This window comes from Dermochelys coriacea, chromosome 16, assembly GCF_009764565.3.
Source record: "Dermochelys coriacea isolate rDerCor1 chromosome 16, rDerCor1.pri.v4, whole genome shotgun sequence".
Classification (NCBI taxonomy): Eukaryota; Metazoa; Chordata; order Testudines; family Dermochelyidae; genus Dermochelys; species Dermochelys coriacea.
Genome location: NC_050083.1, coordinates 14,770,597 through 14,786,700, shown reverse-complemented (window position 1 = coordinate 14,786,700; position 16,104 = coordinate 14,770,597). Strand labels below are relative to the sequence as shown.

At 50.9% G+C, this 16,104-nt stretch overlaps 1 protein-coding gene across 1 annotated transcript; it reads right to left on the bottom strand.

The window, feature by feature from the left end:
- Positions 1-1,395: 1,395 nt before the first annotated feature.
- PRDM12 (PR/SET domain 12) lies at positions 1,396-15,884 on the bottom strand. Its single transcript, XM_038374855.2, has 5 exons — positions 15,538-15,884; positions 13,726-13,916; positions 11,838-11,993; positions 5,045-5,156; positions 1,396-1,939 (listed from the first exon to the last, which is right to left on the bottom strand). The coding sequence occupies exons 1-5, from the start codon at positions 15,758-15,760 to the stop codon at positions 1,557-1,559; spliced, it is 1,065 nt and encodes a 354-aa protein (XP_038230783.1). The 5' UTR covers positions 15,761-15,884; the 3' UTR covers positions 1,396-1,556.
- Positions 15,885-16,104: the final 220 nt, after the last annotated feature.

Genomic DNA, 16,104 nt, shown 5'->3' with positions numbered 1-16,104 from the left:
GTACAAATGTATTTACAGCTGTGTACATATACCATCAAATAATATATAATATCAAAGTTTTGTAAATAATGTTTTACATAAATATTTACAAAGGTAAAGTGACAATTGTTTTCTGGAAGTAAAACACAGTTTGCAAAAACTCTATACATCTTATAATTAATAATATTATAATAGGTTTTTTATATTTTATTTCACAAGACCCTTCTTATTGGGTTCATAACTGTGGCAGGACTCAAGGGGGGCTCTGGACCGCATTCTGGGTATGGTTTGGCCAAAGGAATTATTTCTCTCTGGTCTCCAGAGGGCAGTAGAGGTAAGAGTTTAAATAGGCCCTAGAGATATGGATCTACTGAAGGACCAGCAGCCCTAGTTTAGAGCTGGAGGAGGAACACCCATGCAGTGTGGGAGGTGGCCTTGGCAAGGTGAGCTGAGAGTGTGTGGGGCACTTCTAAACACCCCAGCTTGCACACTTCCTAGAAAAATGCTTTTGGTGACACCAGGCGACTTGCTTGACTCTCCATTTCCTGAGCACACGATGGGGCAAATTTTTATCAACGTCCTGTTGCTTAATTGCCGCTTTGCACGTCCCCTGTCTGCATGGGCAGAAGCTCAGACCTGTGTGCAGTTTCAGTGGTCTTAACAGGTACACAGCTTAGACATGAAAAAGTAGGGGTGTGGTTTTTGAACTAATACACTTGAGTCCGTGGAAACGTACAAAAGATCCTTCCCACGGTGCTAGCTTTGGCATGGAGACCAACTGGGGGTCTAGCATGGACTTCAAGCCTAATGGACATGGTGGCAAAAATGAGTCCTGGCCCCGTGATTTTTGTCTGTACTTTGCTCCCACCAGCACTAACATCAGAATAGGGTTTTGTAAATATCCCCAGTGCAAACAGCTTTGGGGACAAAATTGCCACGGTGTAAACAGGCACAGCTGCATTGACTTCAACAGAATGGTGCCTGCTCCCACCAATGGTGAATCTGGCCTTCCAGCTGCACTAACTTCAATAGAAGGGAAAGCAATTTTTCTTCTCTTCCTGCAACTGAATTAAACACAAAAACCCTTGGAAAATGTTTCAGAAATCAGCATTTTGGCTCTCCCCTCCCCCCACATATACTGGTGTCTTTCACATTAGGGTTCATGTAATTTTTCATTCTCAATGTGTTTACCCTCCCAAATGCCTTTATGCCATTCGCTGCCTGATGCCAAACACCCGGGACAATGAAGCTTATCACACAGACTCCTTTATGGTTGGAGCCCTGACACTCCCTGCCCCAGACTGATCAGCAAGGAGAAGATGTACTGAATGGATCATGGGGCTGGGCTCATGTCTCGCACTGGTTACATAACACCCTAAGCCCCAAGGGAATGGCAATGCTTTAACAGAGGTGCCACTTGGTCAGCAAACTGTTTAATTAAGAAATCGGCCCTCCCCCATCCTCTCTCCCCCCTACCCCTCCCTGAAGGGTTGATGCCAACAAATTCACCAGCATTATCAATGCCAGTCTCCGACAGCTGGAAATGGCTCCCCAGAACCCGGCATTTCGACAGTGGCTCACAGCACCATTGTAGGTATGTGATGCGCCAGGGAGGCAGGGTGGGGCCCGGGCAAGGCTGGGGAGTGAGACTGCAGGGAGGCGTTGGGAGGTCGGTGCCTTGCGCTCTTCTGGTGGGCCCGGAGTCCAGCGAGCTGGGAGTAGGCACTTTGGCAGACCTGGCACTTGTAGGGGCGCTCCCCGGTGTGCAGGCGCACGTGGTTGCGGAGCGTGGAGGACTGGCTGAAGCGGCGGTTGCAGAAGCGGCAGACGAAGGGCTTGTCCAGGGTGTGGATGCGCATGTGGGAGCGCAGGTTGCTGCGGGAGTTGAAGCCGCGGTGGCAGATCACGCAGCGCATGCGGCCGGCCGTGCTAGCGCCGGTCTCCACTGTGTGGAAGTCCTCTGTGTAATAAAGAACAACACAAGGAGTCAGCCACTGCCCTCTGCTCTGCACCCGAAACAGGATCTCAAGGCCTGAGCAATTCCTTCCCTTCCTTGTGCCTGTAAGGTGACTTCATGGCACTAGGGATTCTCTAGGTTACGGCACCTTCAATAAAGACAGAGGCACATTGGTGCGTGGTGACTGGTCGGGACAAGCTCAGTAACAATGCCCCTGCAGCACATAATGAATTGATAATAAATAACCGCTGTGTTAGTCTGTATTTGCAAAAAGAAAAGAAGTACTTGTGGCACCTTAGAGACTAACAAATTTATTTGAGCATAAGCTTTCATGAGCTACAGCTCACTTCATCTGATGAAGTGAGCTGTAGCTCACGAAAGCTTATGCTCAAATAAATTTGTTAGTCTCTAAGGTGCCACAAGTCCTCCTTTTCTTTTTAATAAATAACCATCATTTCTATAAGCACTTTGCAAAGCTCAGCTGCATCTGCCATCTAAGGGTCTCCAAGCACTTTGCAGGTATTGACCAATTAAATCTTCCAGCCCCCTGGGAGGTAGGTATCACTATTTCAGTTTTATAGACCAGGAAACTGGACACAGAGCTTCTCAGTGACTCACTCAAGGCTAGAGTGAGTTGGAGATAAGAGCCAGGTGCCCTATGCCTTAATCACTAGCCTTTCTTCATGAGGATGGGGGGGTGTTTGCTGTTTTCTGTCTTTGAGACCTGGGCCTGTTCGCTGCTAAGATGTCTCTCAAGGACTGGGCTAGTCAATATTTGAAGGCAATAGCTCCCCCCTAGAGACTTAGGTTTAAATCCTGGCTGGGAGTCGAAAGAAAATAAGGTGGGTGGGTTGCATTTAGCCCTTATGGGGATGTCTGCCCATGTGACAAAACCACTACCCACTTCGTGATTGGGCTCTGGAGGAGCCTGAGGCTAGAACAGCAGGGGTCTGGATCAGCATTGGCAGAGCTGGGCAGGGACTTGGTGCTCACAGAGCAAGGATGTTGCAGGCCAGGCTTCGGGGCAGGGGACAAGTCTGCACAGCCTCTGTCTGCATCATGTCTGGCGCTAGCCAGCACTTCCACACCTGCACAGACTTCAGCACCACTAGAACAAAGAGCGATGCTGCCACCTTGTCTGGAGAGTGCAGGGCTTTGAAACGATGAGCAGCTGGCCATGGAATTCACAGCACGGCAACTCCAGAGACATGATAAATCCTTGCTCTTGTTTTTCTGTATTGGGGGAGGAAGTCTCCTCTGCCCATGCGAGTTGTGCTCTCACTCACAGTGGCTCCATGGCTGTGCATGACCCATTCCTCCTCCCAAGGATTCGGCGGGGGGGAGGGGGACAGATCAGTCATCTCCGTCTCTTCCTAAAGGATCTCCACGGGACCTTAGAAACTGTGGCCAGGGCTGTCTAAAGAGCTCTGCACCCACAGCCGGGGCCAACTTTCCAGAAAAGCTCATGCTGGTGCATGCTGGGCACCGAGCTCTTTCGAAAATTTGGCTGGGTCACGATGGGGGCTGAGTGCTATTGGCAATCGGGCCCCGGTTGTGGGGGCCGAGCACTTGGTAATCAGGCCCTGAGCTCTTTTGCAGCCCTGAGCCCAGGCACATACAGAAAAGCAGTCACCTCTGCAGAGGCAAAGAGGCAGGGCAGGTGGGTGTGAGTGAGTCAAGGACAGTGGGGCAAACCCCACATCTGCTCAGGCCCTGGGATCTATAAAGCAGTGTAGGCAGGAGCACCCTTTTTAAGGTCACACTGAGGCAGCCGCAGGGAGCAGGCTGCATGGGGCTCACTATCTCTCCTTTCCTTACTACAGTATTGTGTTCTACAAACTGGTCCCCCTTTGCATTCTGCAGCCTATTGGACCTGGAGATCTAAAATCCCCTGTTTCTGGCTCATTCGCTCTGGTCCCCTTCTCCATCTGTCCCAGTGGGAAATGGCAGAACAAGCAGAGAAGGAATCCCAGAGGAGTTAAGAGTCCCCGGTTATGGGATCTTGGGAGAAGAGGGGGTTGTATGGGGTTAAGGAAGGGCCACCATACAGCTCAGGGAAATCAGTGACTCGGCACTTAGCCTCTGCTAGTGCAGAGCACTGAGTCAGCACTTTCTCTGCCCCACTCACCATCCAGGAAACCTCCTCCGTGTGGGAGTGATGAATGAAGGGCTCTCTCACTGCTGGATTTGGGCCACAGGCTATTCGGGCTGCTTGGCCTTAGGGACCCTGCAGGCAAAGCTGTGATAGCCCTGGACAAGTCAGCATGGGGAGGCAATGCTAAGACTCATTGATGTCTCCGGCAGAATTTTGGGGGAGCCCCTTGGCCTTAATCCTTATGAGCTAAGCAGACTTTGTTCCATAGTAGGGCACAGAGGAATCCCAAGAACAAAAGTACAGAGCCTACCCTCTCCACTGGGGCAGCTTTTGGGATCCTAGTGGAGGTGGTTCCACCAAAGCCCCTGGCAGTTTTCTATTGGAGCAGCTAAAAGGAAAGCCTGGAGAGACCAGCAGCGTAAGGGAGACCCAATGCACTCAGACCCTCCCCCTTACTGGCATTACAAAGGGCTCAGGCAACATCAAGTTATTACTGGTCATTATCTGTTGAGTGCTGGAGTAAATCAGTGCAAGTCTCCCAGTGGAGCGAAGCCGATTCGCGCCAGCTAAGGAGCTGGTCCAGGAGCTGTGCAAACAGCTCTGGAGAAACGGAGCCCAGGATTTTACAAGGCCAGACAGGTCAGGCCCTGCGGCCCGTATCTCGAGTTGCAAGGGAGCAGTGGTTGGAACAGCTCAGAGCTGAGTGCTGGGCTCCCTCCAGAAGCACACCTGGTAGAGAAGACCCTCAAGGCTTTATTCCATCCCACTCTGCACCCCTCTTCATCAAGGTCTGTCAGCACTGGGTCACGGTCCACCATCCGTCCCTGCCGGCTGAGCCCTGAAAGAGCCTGTTTGCCTGAGAGGATGCAGGTGCTAGTGAGACCCCTCCCACCCTTCATTGTCTAGGGATAGCCAGGGCACAGCCAGCAGGGCTTGTGTGCGCAGAATGCGGGCAGGGAGATGAAAGCTGATGTGCATTTGCAACAGTTACTGTCCTATCTAGCGCTATGTACCGTGCTTGTTTTTCTTCTGCTCCTCCTCCAAGCCTGGCACACCCGGGATCCCCAGGAAGGTGTTGTGGGAGTTCCCGTACCAGACCAGCAGCTCTTGGTCTGGTGGAATCATCTACAGGGAAAGAAAAAACAAACGGGGTGGTGGTGTGAATAGATTTTTCTGCTTGTTGCTTTCATGATAGCTGGAGCCAGAGACTTCCTTAGACTCCTAAGGCAAAATTCACCTCTGGTGTAACTCGGGGGGTTACAGCAGAGATAATTTGGCAGCTGGAATCTGGAGTGATTCCAAGCAGGACCCTGGAACTGAGAGGTAAAAGACAGGAATTATGGCACATGATTAGAACTGCACATGGCATCCAGACACTTGCCATTTCCTTAGTTCCAATATCCCAAACCATGCTGGGCACACTAAAAGGCCTAGATTAGGCAGACACACAGCCCATAGACTGGACTATCCGGGAGAGTGCTGCCGAGACTGAAAAATAGTCAGAGATGGATCATGACAAATAGACCTGACAGCTCCCTCTGGCTTCAGCGACAGGACAACGGTGGCATTATCTTAGAGGCCTCAACTGAGCTCAGAGCCCCATTGCGCTAGGTGCTGTACTTACACAGAATAAGAGACAGTCTCTGCCCCAAACAATTTACAATCTATATAGACAAGAAAGACAAAGGGTGGGAGGGAAAACTGAGGCAGAGAGAGGCAGTGTTAATCCGATCCAGTGCTGCCCCTAAACATTTCAGCCAAAATTCTGTCCTGTGCTGAGGAAGGGGAAGATCTATCTGGGAACCAGGTATGTGCTGTGCTGTGCTGAACCAAGGGGCTGCTCCATCTTACCCCAGCTGAGATGTGGCAGAGCACGACTCTTCTCTGCCCCTAGCAAGCCTTCTACTACCATCAAAGAAGCCAATTGCTGTGTGGGGGGAGGACCTGCTGGTGCTATTTAAGCTCAGACAGGAAGTGCAGATACAATAGCTAAAGGCTTGGGTTGCCCAGGATACAGTCAGAGAAGAGCCTGACAGTTAGTTAAACGAAAGGCTTGCACACCTCCTGGTAAGGGGCAGTGGTTTGGTGGGAAGATGGGTCTAAATTAGCGGTTCTCAACCTGCGGCCCAATGAGCACAGAGCAGCGGCCCTTGTGACATCGTCAGGGCCATACAAGCAGTATGGGATGCAGCCCCCATAACAAAGACGCGGCGCACAATGGTAAATGAGTTGAGAACCACTGGTCTAAATTCTACTTAGATACTAAGTTCTTTGGGCCAGGGACAGGCTTTTTGTGCTGTGTTTGTACAGCACCTAATACAGTGGGGTCCTGGGCCATGCCCCGCCAGTAATAATCATAAATAACCCTACAGCAAGGTCTTTGATTCCCGCCGCATTTCAGTGCAGCAGGCGGAATATTCTGCAGCAGCCATAAGGACATTTAAGAAGCAAGATTTGAAAGCATCTCTCTTGCATTATTTATTGTGGTGTTGAAATCCATTTATTTTCCTTTGCCCTTCACTTTTTCAGTGTCTTAGGTTTGTGGGAGGACAGTGCATACCTACATTGTAGAGATCAGGAGATTGCTTTTGTCACCTGGGAAGTAGTTTGAAAATGTAGGGTGGGCAAACCATCTTCTGCTGAAATGACCCATCAAGAAATAGTTAACTGGTTGGCATTTAGAGTGGTGTCATTAGGTTTCAGAATCAACACCCACCTGAGAGGAACAAGGCAATTCTCACTGGTCTGAGCTACTATTTCAGGCTGTCAGACACTGTTACACTAAATCACACCTACTTCCTGTTTTTATGGTTTTCTATGCAAATCATGTGTTAGAGATTTAATTTAAATAATTATAATAATAAAAGTCCAGATCCTGGAGCACAATTTTGCAGCCATTGAATCACCGAATACACAGGGGCCGGATTCAGCAAAGCACTTAAATATGTGCCTAACTTTAAGCATATGATGAATCACAGTACAAACAATGGGAATTGACCTTAAGTTAGGCACTTGGTTAATGATGAATAGTGGCCTATCAAAGGGTTGAATAGTATGAACTTGGAAATAAATTGTTGGTCTCGCTTTCTGTCATGCATGCTATCATTTAACCATCTCATTGAAAACTAGTCCCTTTTCATAGAATAGAATAAATAGAAGAGAAGAGATGAACTTCAGTGTGCACGCGCTGGATTGCACGTATGCACCAGTGTGTGTGCGTGTGGATGAGGGCAGAAGTGTGCGTGTGCACAGAAAGGTGTGTGCACACATGCACCAAGGCAATCTGAATCACCCTCACAAATCTCACGGCCTTCCGATTGAAGGTTGAAACTCACTGCCTCAACTTCACACCCCCACAGCTGCAGCTAGACACAGCTGAGGAAGAAGATGAAGAAGGAAGAGAAAGTGGGAAGAAAGAAAAGAGGGAAACAGAAATTCAACAAGCAAATAAAAGCAATTAATTACAAAAATGTCCCCAATCTACCTGCCTGGGTGGGGGGGAGGAAGGACTAAGACACCCTGGGGTCATTAGTGGAGTTGGTTTAACTGTGTGGGCGATGTTCAGACACTACAGCAATGAAAACAGACAGATTGCATGAAAACATAGACACTTTATAAGTCTGTGTGCTGGGAAAAAGAGACCAAAAGAAAGAGTGTCAAAGTGTGTGTACACCTGCAGAGAGAGTGCAAGATGGGGGGGAGGTGAGAGAGAAGAGAGAGTGTGTGTATGAATGCAGATGAGAAAGATGGTTGTGTGTGTGTGTGTGTGTGTGTAACAAACTGGATTTTTCAGTATATCGGTTCTTTTTCTAGTATTGCATCCTACCTCTGCTGGATTCCCAAGAAACTGATGTCTTTTTTAATGACATGTAATCATCTATGAAAGCATTGCTCTCCATGACGCTATTCCAAAGATTAGATCCACATTTACAAATCAGAAACTCGGACTTTGGGGATTATGGGCCCAATCCTGCTGCCTTTACGCAATTAGCCCTGGGGTCTATTCATGAGAGTCAAATCTGCGGGATTGGGCTCTTACTACCGTCTCCGGAGGGTCACTCTGTTCTGAAATTAACCACCCAGAGCCTCAGTCCTGGAATTCCTTTTTATTTTAAACCCACGTTTGGCTTTTGTGAAGTTTCAAGGTGATGAATAGTGGTTGGAATCACTCACTATTCTGAGACACTTTGTGCTCCTGTAACTCAACAGTAGCTTTGATTTAAAGGGTACATATATTATGTTTGGTGAGTGAGTGGCCCCTTCATTTGGTATTTCAAAGCGGGGAAGCAGTCAAGATATCAAAGGTCATTCAGCTCCTATGCATGGACAGAGATGTTTGCAATAAACAACCTACATTTCTTAAATGAGCTTTGGTCTGAGGGCAGAATGGATACACTTGCTGTAAAAGATATGGTGGATCCACCCTCCTCTAGCAGGTTCATCAAAGGGATTCTAAGGATGTACCCAAGCAGATCAGAGTGGATGAGGTCCACTGGGTGAAAATCCACTTCTAATCCCCCCTCCCACAAATAGATACCTCAATAAATATTCACCCCAATGCAGGCTGATCCAGCATTCTTTGTGCCCAACCTCCACTCCTAATGATTTCAAACAGAATAAACAGAGTAATAGGAGCCAACTTCAGAGAGTGAGTACCTGTGGCACTGTGCGTGTGCATTGTGTGACTGAGTATGGGACTCTGGGGCGAGGAAGGAATGCAGAATCGGGACCTAGACTACGCTATTAACATCTAATCTCAGACACTTTCAGGACACTTTGATTTCCCTCCCTCTCTCCATCAGAACAAAATTCATAATTAACCCCATCTCCATCTGACACTGTTGAGTGATCCTGCTTTATGTAATTCACTGGGAGCAGGAGCAGACCCATGTACACCAGTAGATGTCTGGATACCGGCATGTACCACAGTGTGGTGGGCTGCTGGGTTTAACTGTGACATTTATTTCCTTTGTCAAATGGAGTCACAAACTCTTACATTATTATAACTTGGGTTTTCTGTGATCTAGAAGAACTGAAAAATAGGGTTCTGGTGTTTGTAGACTCATGGATTCAGACATATGAGCAGTTTGAACTGCGTATTACTGTATGTCTGTATTAGGTATTATATACACACCTATATATGTATCTCTCATCATTCATACACACACGTATACTAGCAATCATATACATGTAATAAATCTATATTTTTGAGAATTATGTCAGTATAATACTGTTATTCTGTTTCATCATATAGTATAAAAACCAAAGATAAAAAGCAGTTACACTCCCTTTACAAGGAAAAACCTTTCCTGCAGCTCATCCAAAGGAATAAGGAGTTTAGGATCAACTATAGATAAAAATCTGAGCTGTTATTTTTCCGTTAGGAAAAGAAACCTCACCTGTGAGGAACGTTACATAATAACAACACTTAGCGCTCCTGGGTCCTGGATTTACACAGGTTAGTTGGGGATGGTTTCTAGCTTTGGGCAATGCCTTACACTGCAGAAAGCTGGTTTCAAATGCCCAAGTTGCCTGCCACAGAAAAGGAACAGTTTTCGCTCATTCTGCACCAGCCTATTTGACTTGACTGTTTCATTTATCTCCAGGATAAACTGTGGGCCTGAATGTGCTGTCCCTATGCTGGCAGAACTCCCATCTGAAGTCAGTGGGAGTTTGACCTGCCTATGGGGCACAGAATTGGGACCCAATGGTTTTTCTTTCAAATCTCACATTGGGGGTGATCTGCAAGGTGCTGCGGACCTGGATCACCATCCAACAAAGCATGTGGCTCACCTTTAAGCGCATGCAGGGCCCTAAAAACTTCAATGGGACTATGCACATGCTTATAGCTAAGCACAAGCACTTAGGTGCTCTGCTGGTTGGGGACCAAACTGCTCAGCACCATGCAGGCAGCCCCTTGCACGTTCCCTTCTGCTAGCATGTTCAGAGTGCAATTGTTCTATCCTGGATTCCTGGTGCTGGCTCTGTTGGACACACGTGGCAAAGAGCAACATGGCAAGCGTGTGCTCATATTCCTCTCCTGGCTAGAGAGTCTCCAGAGCCATGTGAATCCAATCTTATTCCTGGGGCATTTGTTATCCTAGACTCACTGCTGGAGTCGTGCCAGAGCCAATCCCATCATGATGGGAGGTTGGATTCAATGAGGGACATTCCCACCCCTGCCCCCACCCAGGCAGCTGAATTGTAATATTGCTGAGACCCGCATCGGGCTCTGATTCCAACATCCCTTTCATCCAAAATGCGGCTGCCACCTTGAACTCCAGCTGCTTCCTGCTCGGCAGGCAGGGCCCACTGGCTGCCCCATGGTATCATCCCAACAGGGTTTGAGGTGGGGCCTTCCCCTCTGTGAGACATGCTCCCTATATGCCCCGCTTCCAGAGACTTTCCATGCGAGTCTCAGCACCTCCCGGGCCCTGTTTACTTGTCTCTCTCTACAGGGAGTTTGCGGCATTGACTTTCAGGGATTTTTTTAATATCGGGTGTGTGGAACATGTTGCCTTCAGCTCTGATATTGGTAGGTGCTCAGAGGCCAGTGGGTGCCTCTTGGAGATGATTACCTCCCATTAGAACTGGCTGGCTCAATTGCTTGGGCAGTCTGGTTGTGTGCTGCTTGTGAGGAGTGGTCCCATTGCAGTCCTGAGCTCCCCTGGGGGGCCATTTTGTGATGAAAGACAAATAGCCTGAGCCTTTCTATGCAGCCAGGAGCCAGCACCCCAGCCAGCAAGGTCTGCGGTCTCAGAGCCACAGCCTTGCAGCTGTGCTATTATTAAATATGTATATTGTGGTAGTTCCGAGAAGCCGGATCGGGGCCCCTTGTACTGGCACTGATGAAAACATGATCCCTGCCTCAAAGAGCTTGCGACTGAACTCCACTAATCAGAAACATGGGCTTGGCCAGTTCCGTAATTTGCAGCTCTGGAAGCCTGATCCTGCACATCTTTATCCAGCCAACATGCCAGTTGAAGTCAATGGGCCTGATTCTCCTCTCTCTCACACTGATTTTACACAAAGCTCACTGGCGTCACTCCGGATTTATGTCGTTGTTACCAGGAGCAGCACCCGGTCCATGGAATTCAATGAATCTTTTGGCTGAATCAAGACTCGCAGGATCAGGGATCTGTGTAGTTAACTTGAATCCCCAACACTTTAATTTTAACAATAACGTAACCTATATGTTTTATGTTAAACCTACCTGATTCTGATTTGTCCCAGGCATACATCTTGAAGCAGGGTCCATTAGAGGCAACGCAGAATCCTGCTCCCATTAGAGGCAATGGCAAAAGTCACACTGACTTCAATGGGAGAAGGAGCAGACCCCTAAGGTTAACATCTCAGTCCTCCACACAGTTCCACAGCAGGAAGAAAGCCCAAGTCTTATTTCTTTTCTCTTTCCCCCCTTTCCTGCACACACACACGTGCGCACGCACACACACCCCCTGTGGATCAAGACTGAACTGAAATGGGAGGAAAAAGACAAACCCCCTTTTTCCAGGCCACCCCTGCAAACCCAGGCAATGGCGATTGCACCAAGATGCCCGCCAAGCTCCGTTCTCATGTGTGCGTGTGTCGTTCTCCAACTCCGCCCCATCGACCCCTGCAGCTCTCGAGAGGGTCTCGGTGCCAACATTTCTTCCTCCGCAAGCCACTAGCCTTTTCACTGCTGCCTGAATTAGGCCCCTGAAGGCAAAGTCCTGACGAACAAGGGAGGATGCACGATATGGGGAATGCCAGTTCCTTGCTCCACTTCCCCCCAAAACACACACACTTTTTTCCAGCCTCACTTACCTCAATGGCCTTGTAGAATATGCTGTTTCCTATCTGGATCACTTCCAAATTCTGCTCCTGCTCATTCCTGGCACACTTGATGTATGTCATCCAGCTACGGTGGTCCTCTTGGCTGGCATCGATGAAGTAGCGGACAGTGCCATCTTCATTGAAGACCTAGGGTGAGGAGCAAGGGAGTGATATATTAGTAGCCTTGTGGCTGAATGCGCGGCCCAAGTCCTTTCCACCCGACACACCCAGGGATGGCTCAGGGTCTTGTGGGTGCTGTGAGAAGTCAGTAGCCTTTAAACACCCCCTCACACACACAGAGCCTCAGTAGGTCAGGGATGCTCATCCCTGGGGCTATGTGGCAAGTTTGTAGCGGCTGGGGTGGGTGTTATTTGTCATGAAGGCAGGGGTCAGAAGGGTTTAATCAGTTAAAGGGTGGAGGCAACACACAGGATGGGATGTTCGGTATGTGTAGCTCATCTTTCCCAGTGGAGATGACATGGGAGGGCCATAGGAAGGGGAAGCCTTGGGCATGTACAGGGTGCAGTAAAGGCAGCAAACCTGCGTGAGCAGCACCTCAAAGCCAGCAGCCTTCTTGGCAATTAAAACACACAGATTCAAAGGGCTCCATCCCTGGTTACACTGGAGATGGGCAAACTCCCTAGTGAGCCACACTGGTTACCTGGGAACAAGATCCTCACGCCCCGCAGCAAGTACTGCTGTCTGGTGGGGTCTTGGCCTTCCCTTTCTCTGCATGGCACAAAAAGAGGCCAGCTGAGGAGGTTTGATGCTGGGGCAGAGGAGATTTTGGAGCCTAACCCAGCTCCCAAGGAAGCAGATGGAAAAACTCCATCGGCTTCACTGAGTCGGATCAGGCCCCAGCCCTTCCAGATGCGGGGTTATTGAATGAAATGGCCTTGCCCTTACCGTAATTCTCCTAGCTACAGCCCAATCCCCTGCTGTTTTCCGTCAGCTGACTTGTACCTACAGAAATGTGGCCCAGACCAGACCAGCCTTAGCACCGAGGTCCTTGCTGTTCTCACAGGGGTCAGTTAAGCTGTTTCTGTAGCGCTTTGCCCCTGAGTTTTGTTAAATTAGGCTTGATCTAAACCCCAGGGTCACCAAATGTCTGCCCCGAAGGGCTGGAAACCTCGCGTCCATTCCGGGCAGTCCCCAGTTCCCTCCAGCTGGCCCAGAGCACGCACACCAACCCGCTCTCCCCGGGCGAGCCAATCATTCCGCTGCGGGTGAAACGCAATCGGGAATCCGGTGCGTTTTACTCCAGGTCCAGCTATTGCTGGGATGGTGTCCCTAATGGCACCGTGTCAGGCAGCTTCTGGTCTCTCTACCTGGCTTTGTGAGCGAGAAGTTGCATAAGGCAAAAGAAACCTTTCTCCACGCTGGGCCGGGGACTAACGGGGGGGGGGGGCATTTATTTATTCTATAAAAGATTCTTTTCTCCTATGGAAATCCTGCGAAATTAACACCCCCCGATAGGGATAAATCAGGTACGTTCACCGGCATGTCTAGCTCCTTTAACGGGACGATCCCAAAGCCCTTTAATTAGCCCCCCACCATATCATCGTGGTCCCCCATTATACCGTGGGGAAACTGAGGCACGGGGGGGAATGACTTGCCCCAGGTCGCAACGAGCAAGCGATGAGAAGGAGGAGTCCTCATTCCCTGCCCCGTGTCCTGGACCGCAAAGCCGGTCGTTAATTGCTCTGTGAAGCGAGGTCTGCGTGTTCCCGCAAGTTGGGCGCATTGGCACAAGTTGCGCGGGCAGGACGGGGCTAGCTGGGTAACAGGGGCTCTCCCGCGTGTGCAGGGGCTATGCTCAGTGCGCAGGAAGAGTGAGGTAGCCCATCCCTGAACTCGTGCGCCCCCCTCCCCTCTTTACCTCCCACATGAGATTGTTGTTCTTGCACAGATCCACGTGCTCCGGCGAGATGACTCTGCCGGTGAAAGGCCCCATCTCGGTGCCAGCTTTGATCCAGGTCTTGGAGAAGATGCCCAGCCCTTCCCCGGGGATGGAGCTCTGGGCGATGATCACTTCTGAGGGCAGCACCAGGCTGGATAACTTTTGCACCTCTGCGGGGAGGGAAGAGAGAAGAGGGGATGGGAGGGGGGGAAGAATCAGGATTCGCCTTCGCCCCCCCCAGTCTAACTAACCCCGATTCTACCTTTTGTCCGTCTCCCCCAGTCTCTAACCCACCCCACCCCACCCCAGGTAAGCGGCGCCCGGACACCAAGGTTCCCTGCCAGGGACCGAATCCTAGCGCCGCGTTCCGCGGGCAGGGGAGTTCCCTTCCCGGGGAGACAAGGCACCACACTTCAGCGAGGGACTCCGAAGTTGGGGTGCGAAGTGGTCTCCCCTCCCCGGTCAATTTCTGGGCGGCGATGGGAGACGGGAAGGCATGCTGCCCGGGCGGGGGGGGGCGGGTTATGGGGCAGAGGAATCCCCCCCTCCCGCCTCTCCTGCCCCTGGGCACCTACAAAGTGCTGCTTGGCAAATTCTAACCGAACTTCGCAGCCTTGCCCGGGCCCCCCCCCCCCAGCAAACCCGCGCTGAGAAATGCCCCATTCGCATCCTACAGGATCTTACAAGCTTCCCCTCCAAGGCATTGAGAAGGTACCTGGGAAAAAAAACCCGACGTTGAGAGCGCGCAGGGCTGAGAAAGGGGGTTAAATGGTGTCTATTTCAGCCCATCCAGCAATTTGTCACGCCGTTAAAGTGATCCGCATTCATTAAACTCAACTAGAAAGCAATTGCTAATTCTAAATTCATTAGCCCTTTAAGAGTGCTGTAGCGATCCATCGCGCCTGAATGGCGCGGGGACTTGTTTAAAGGGGCCCAGGAATTCCTCTGACAAAATGGGGAGATTAGCTGGTTGAAATAATGTGAATGAAAATGGAATTAGGCTTCATGGTAAATTAAGAGAGGAACAGAAATCCTGGAGGGGGGAAAGGGAGCCGGGGCGCCCCATAGATGCCAAAGGGAGAGAAAACAGATTGGCCCCGAGCTGATGAATGAGGAATAAGAACTTGAGACATCTTAAAGAAAAGAAACGTCCCCCCCTTCCCCCCCTGGCTCCCTTTTTAAGGTCTTGGTTTAAGTGGGAACTTTCTCAGGTCAAGCCCAAGTTAACTAAATGAATTAAACCCCTCTTCTCTCTCAGTCAACTGCTATTACACGCCTAATAAGGCCTTAAATGCCAGGGGCTTAAGGCTTCAATGGGCTGGGGATAAACGCTGAGCAGAGCGGGGAAACGATGGGAGGCCGGAGTGGGAAAGTCAACGCGGGAAAACGGAGCTTGGGAAAGAGACTTGAACGTGCAAAGTCCCTCGGAGGTGGGAAGCAGCGGGGCCCGGGGATCCGCGGAGCAGTGGCCGGCCTTTTCCTCTGGAAACCAAGAGCGCTGGGCTCTCCCTGGCGCCCGATGGTTGGGATGATTTTCAGCCGCAGGGAGAGAGGCCGGGAAGCTGCCGGGAATGGGGCAGGTGGGAAGCCAGCTGGCGGAGCGCCCCGCGGAACTTGGAGCGCTCTGGAGGGCGGCTCTCCCCAGACTGGTCCCGGTGCCGGTGCCGGTGCCGGCGCCTTCTTCTTGCCCTCCAGAGCCAGCTGGTGGGGGCCGTTTTTAGGGACTGGCCCGATCCTCACCCCCCCCCCCCCGCTTCCCTTGCGAAGCAGAGCGGAGACGAGGCTACTCACCCCCCGAGAAGGACTGAGCCAGCACCTCCGCCGTGAAGGCCGTTTTGGGGTTACTGTGGCTGTTCTTCTCCTCCAAGAGCTGCTCCCCCAGCACGTTCCTCCACCGGCCGTAGAGAAAGCTGTGGAGGATGTCCGACGTGATCACCTCCGCCAAGGACAGCCCCTGCTGCTTCAGCCCCGTCTTGAGAACCAGCGCCTCCGCGGGGAGCACGGAGCCCATCATAGAAACCCAGCGGCGGGGAGACAGGGCGGGATCGCTGGGCAGCTGGGCGCAGAGGGCAGGCGGGGAAGTCGGGCGCAGAGCGCTGCTCAGCCCGGGGCGATGGGCTCCTTGCTCTTGACAGATTCCTCTTGGCAAACTCTCTCAGCCGGCTATATATGAGCGGCGGTGACCCTCCTAATTGGTTATTAATGACCCCCCGACGCTGGAAGATAGACTTGTTCTACCAGACTGAGCCAAACCTTCAGAGACCCCCCCCCTTCCCCCTGGGTGGGGGTGGGGGGGACAGACACGGAGAGAGGCAGCCTCGCATCCCAGCAATAGCCCATCAGTGGAGAGAGAGACAG

Excerpts from the sequence above, each read along its gene's own strand:
- PRDM12 (XM_038374855.2), bottom strand. The coding sequence starts at position 15,760 with ATGATGGGCTCCGTGCTCCCCGCGGAGGCGCTGGTTCTCAAGACGGGG. Across the intron at positions 13,917-15,537 it reads GGCTCAGTCCTTCTCGGGGG|AGGTGCAAAAGTTATCCAGC; the intron begins GTGAGTAGCCTC and ends CCCTCCCCGCAG. Across the intron at positions 5,157-11,837 it reads TATTCTACAAGGCCATTGAG|ATGATTCCACCAGACCAAGA; the intron begins GTAAGTGAGGCT and ends CTTTCCCTGTAG.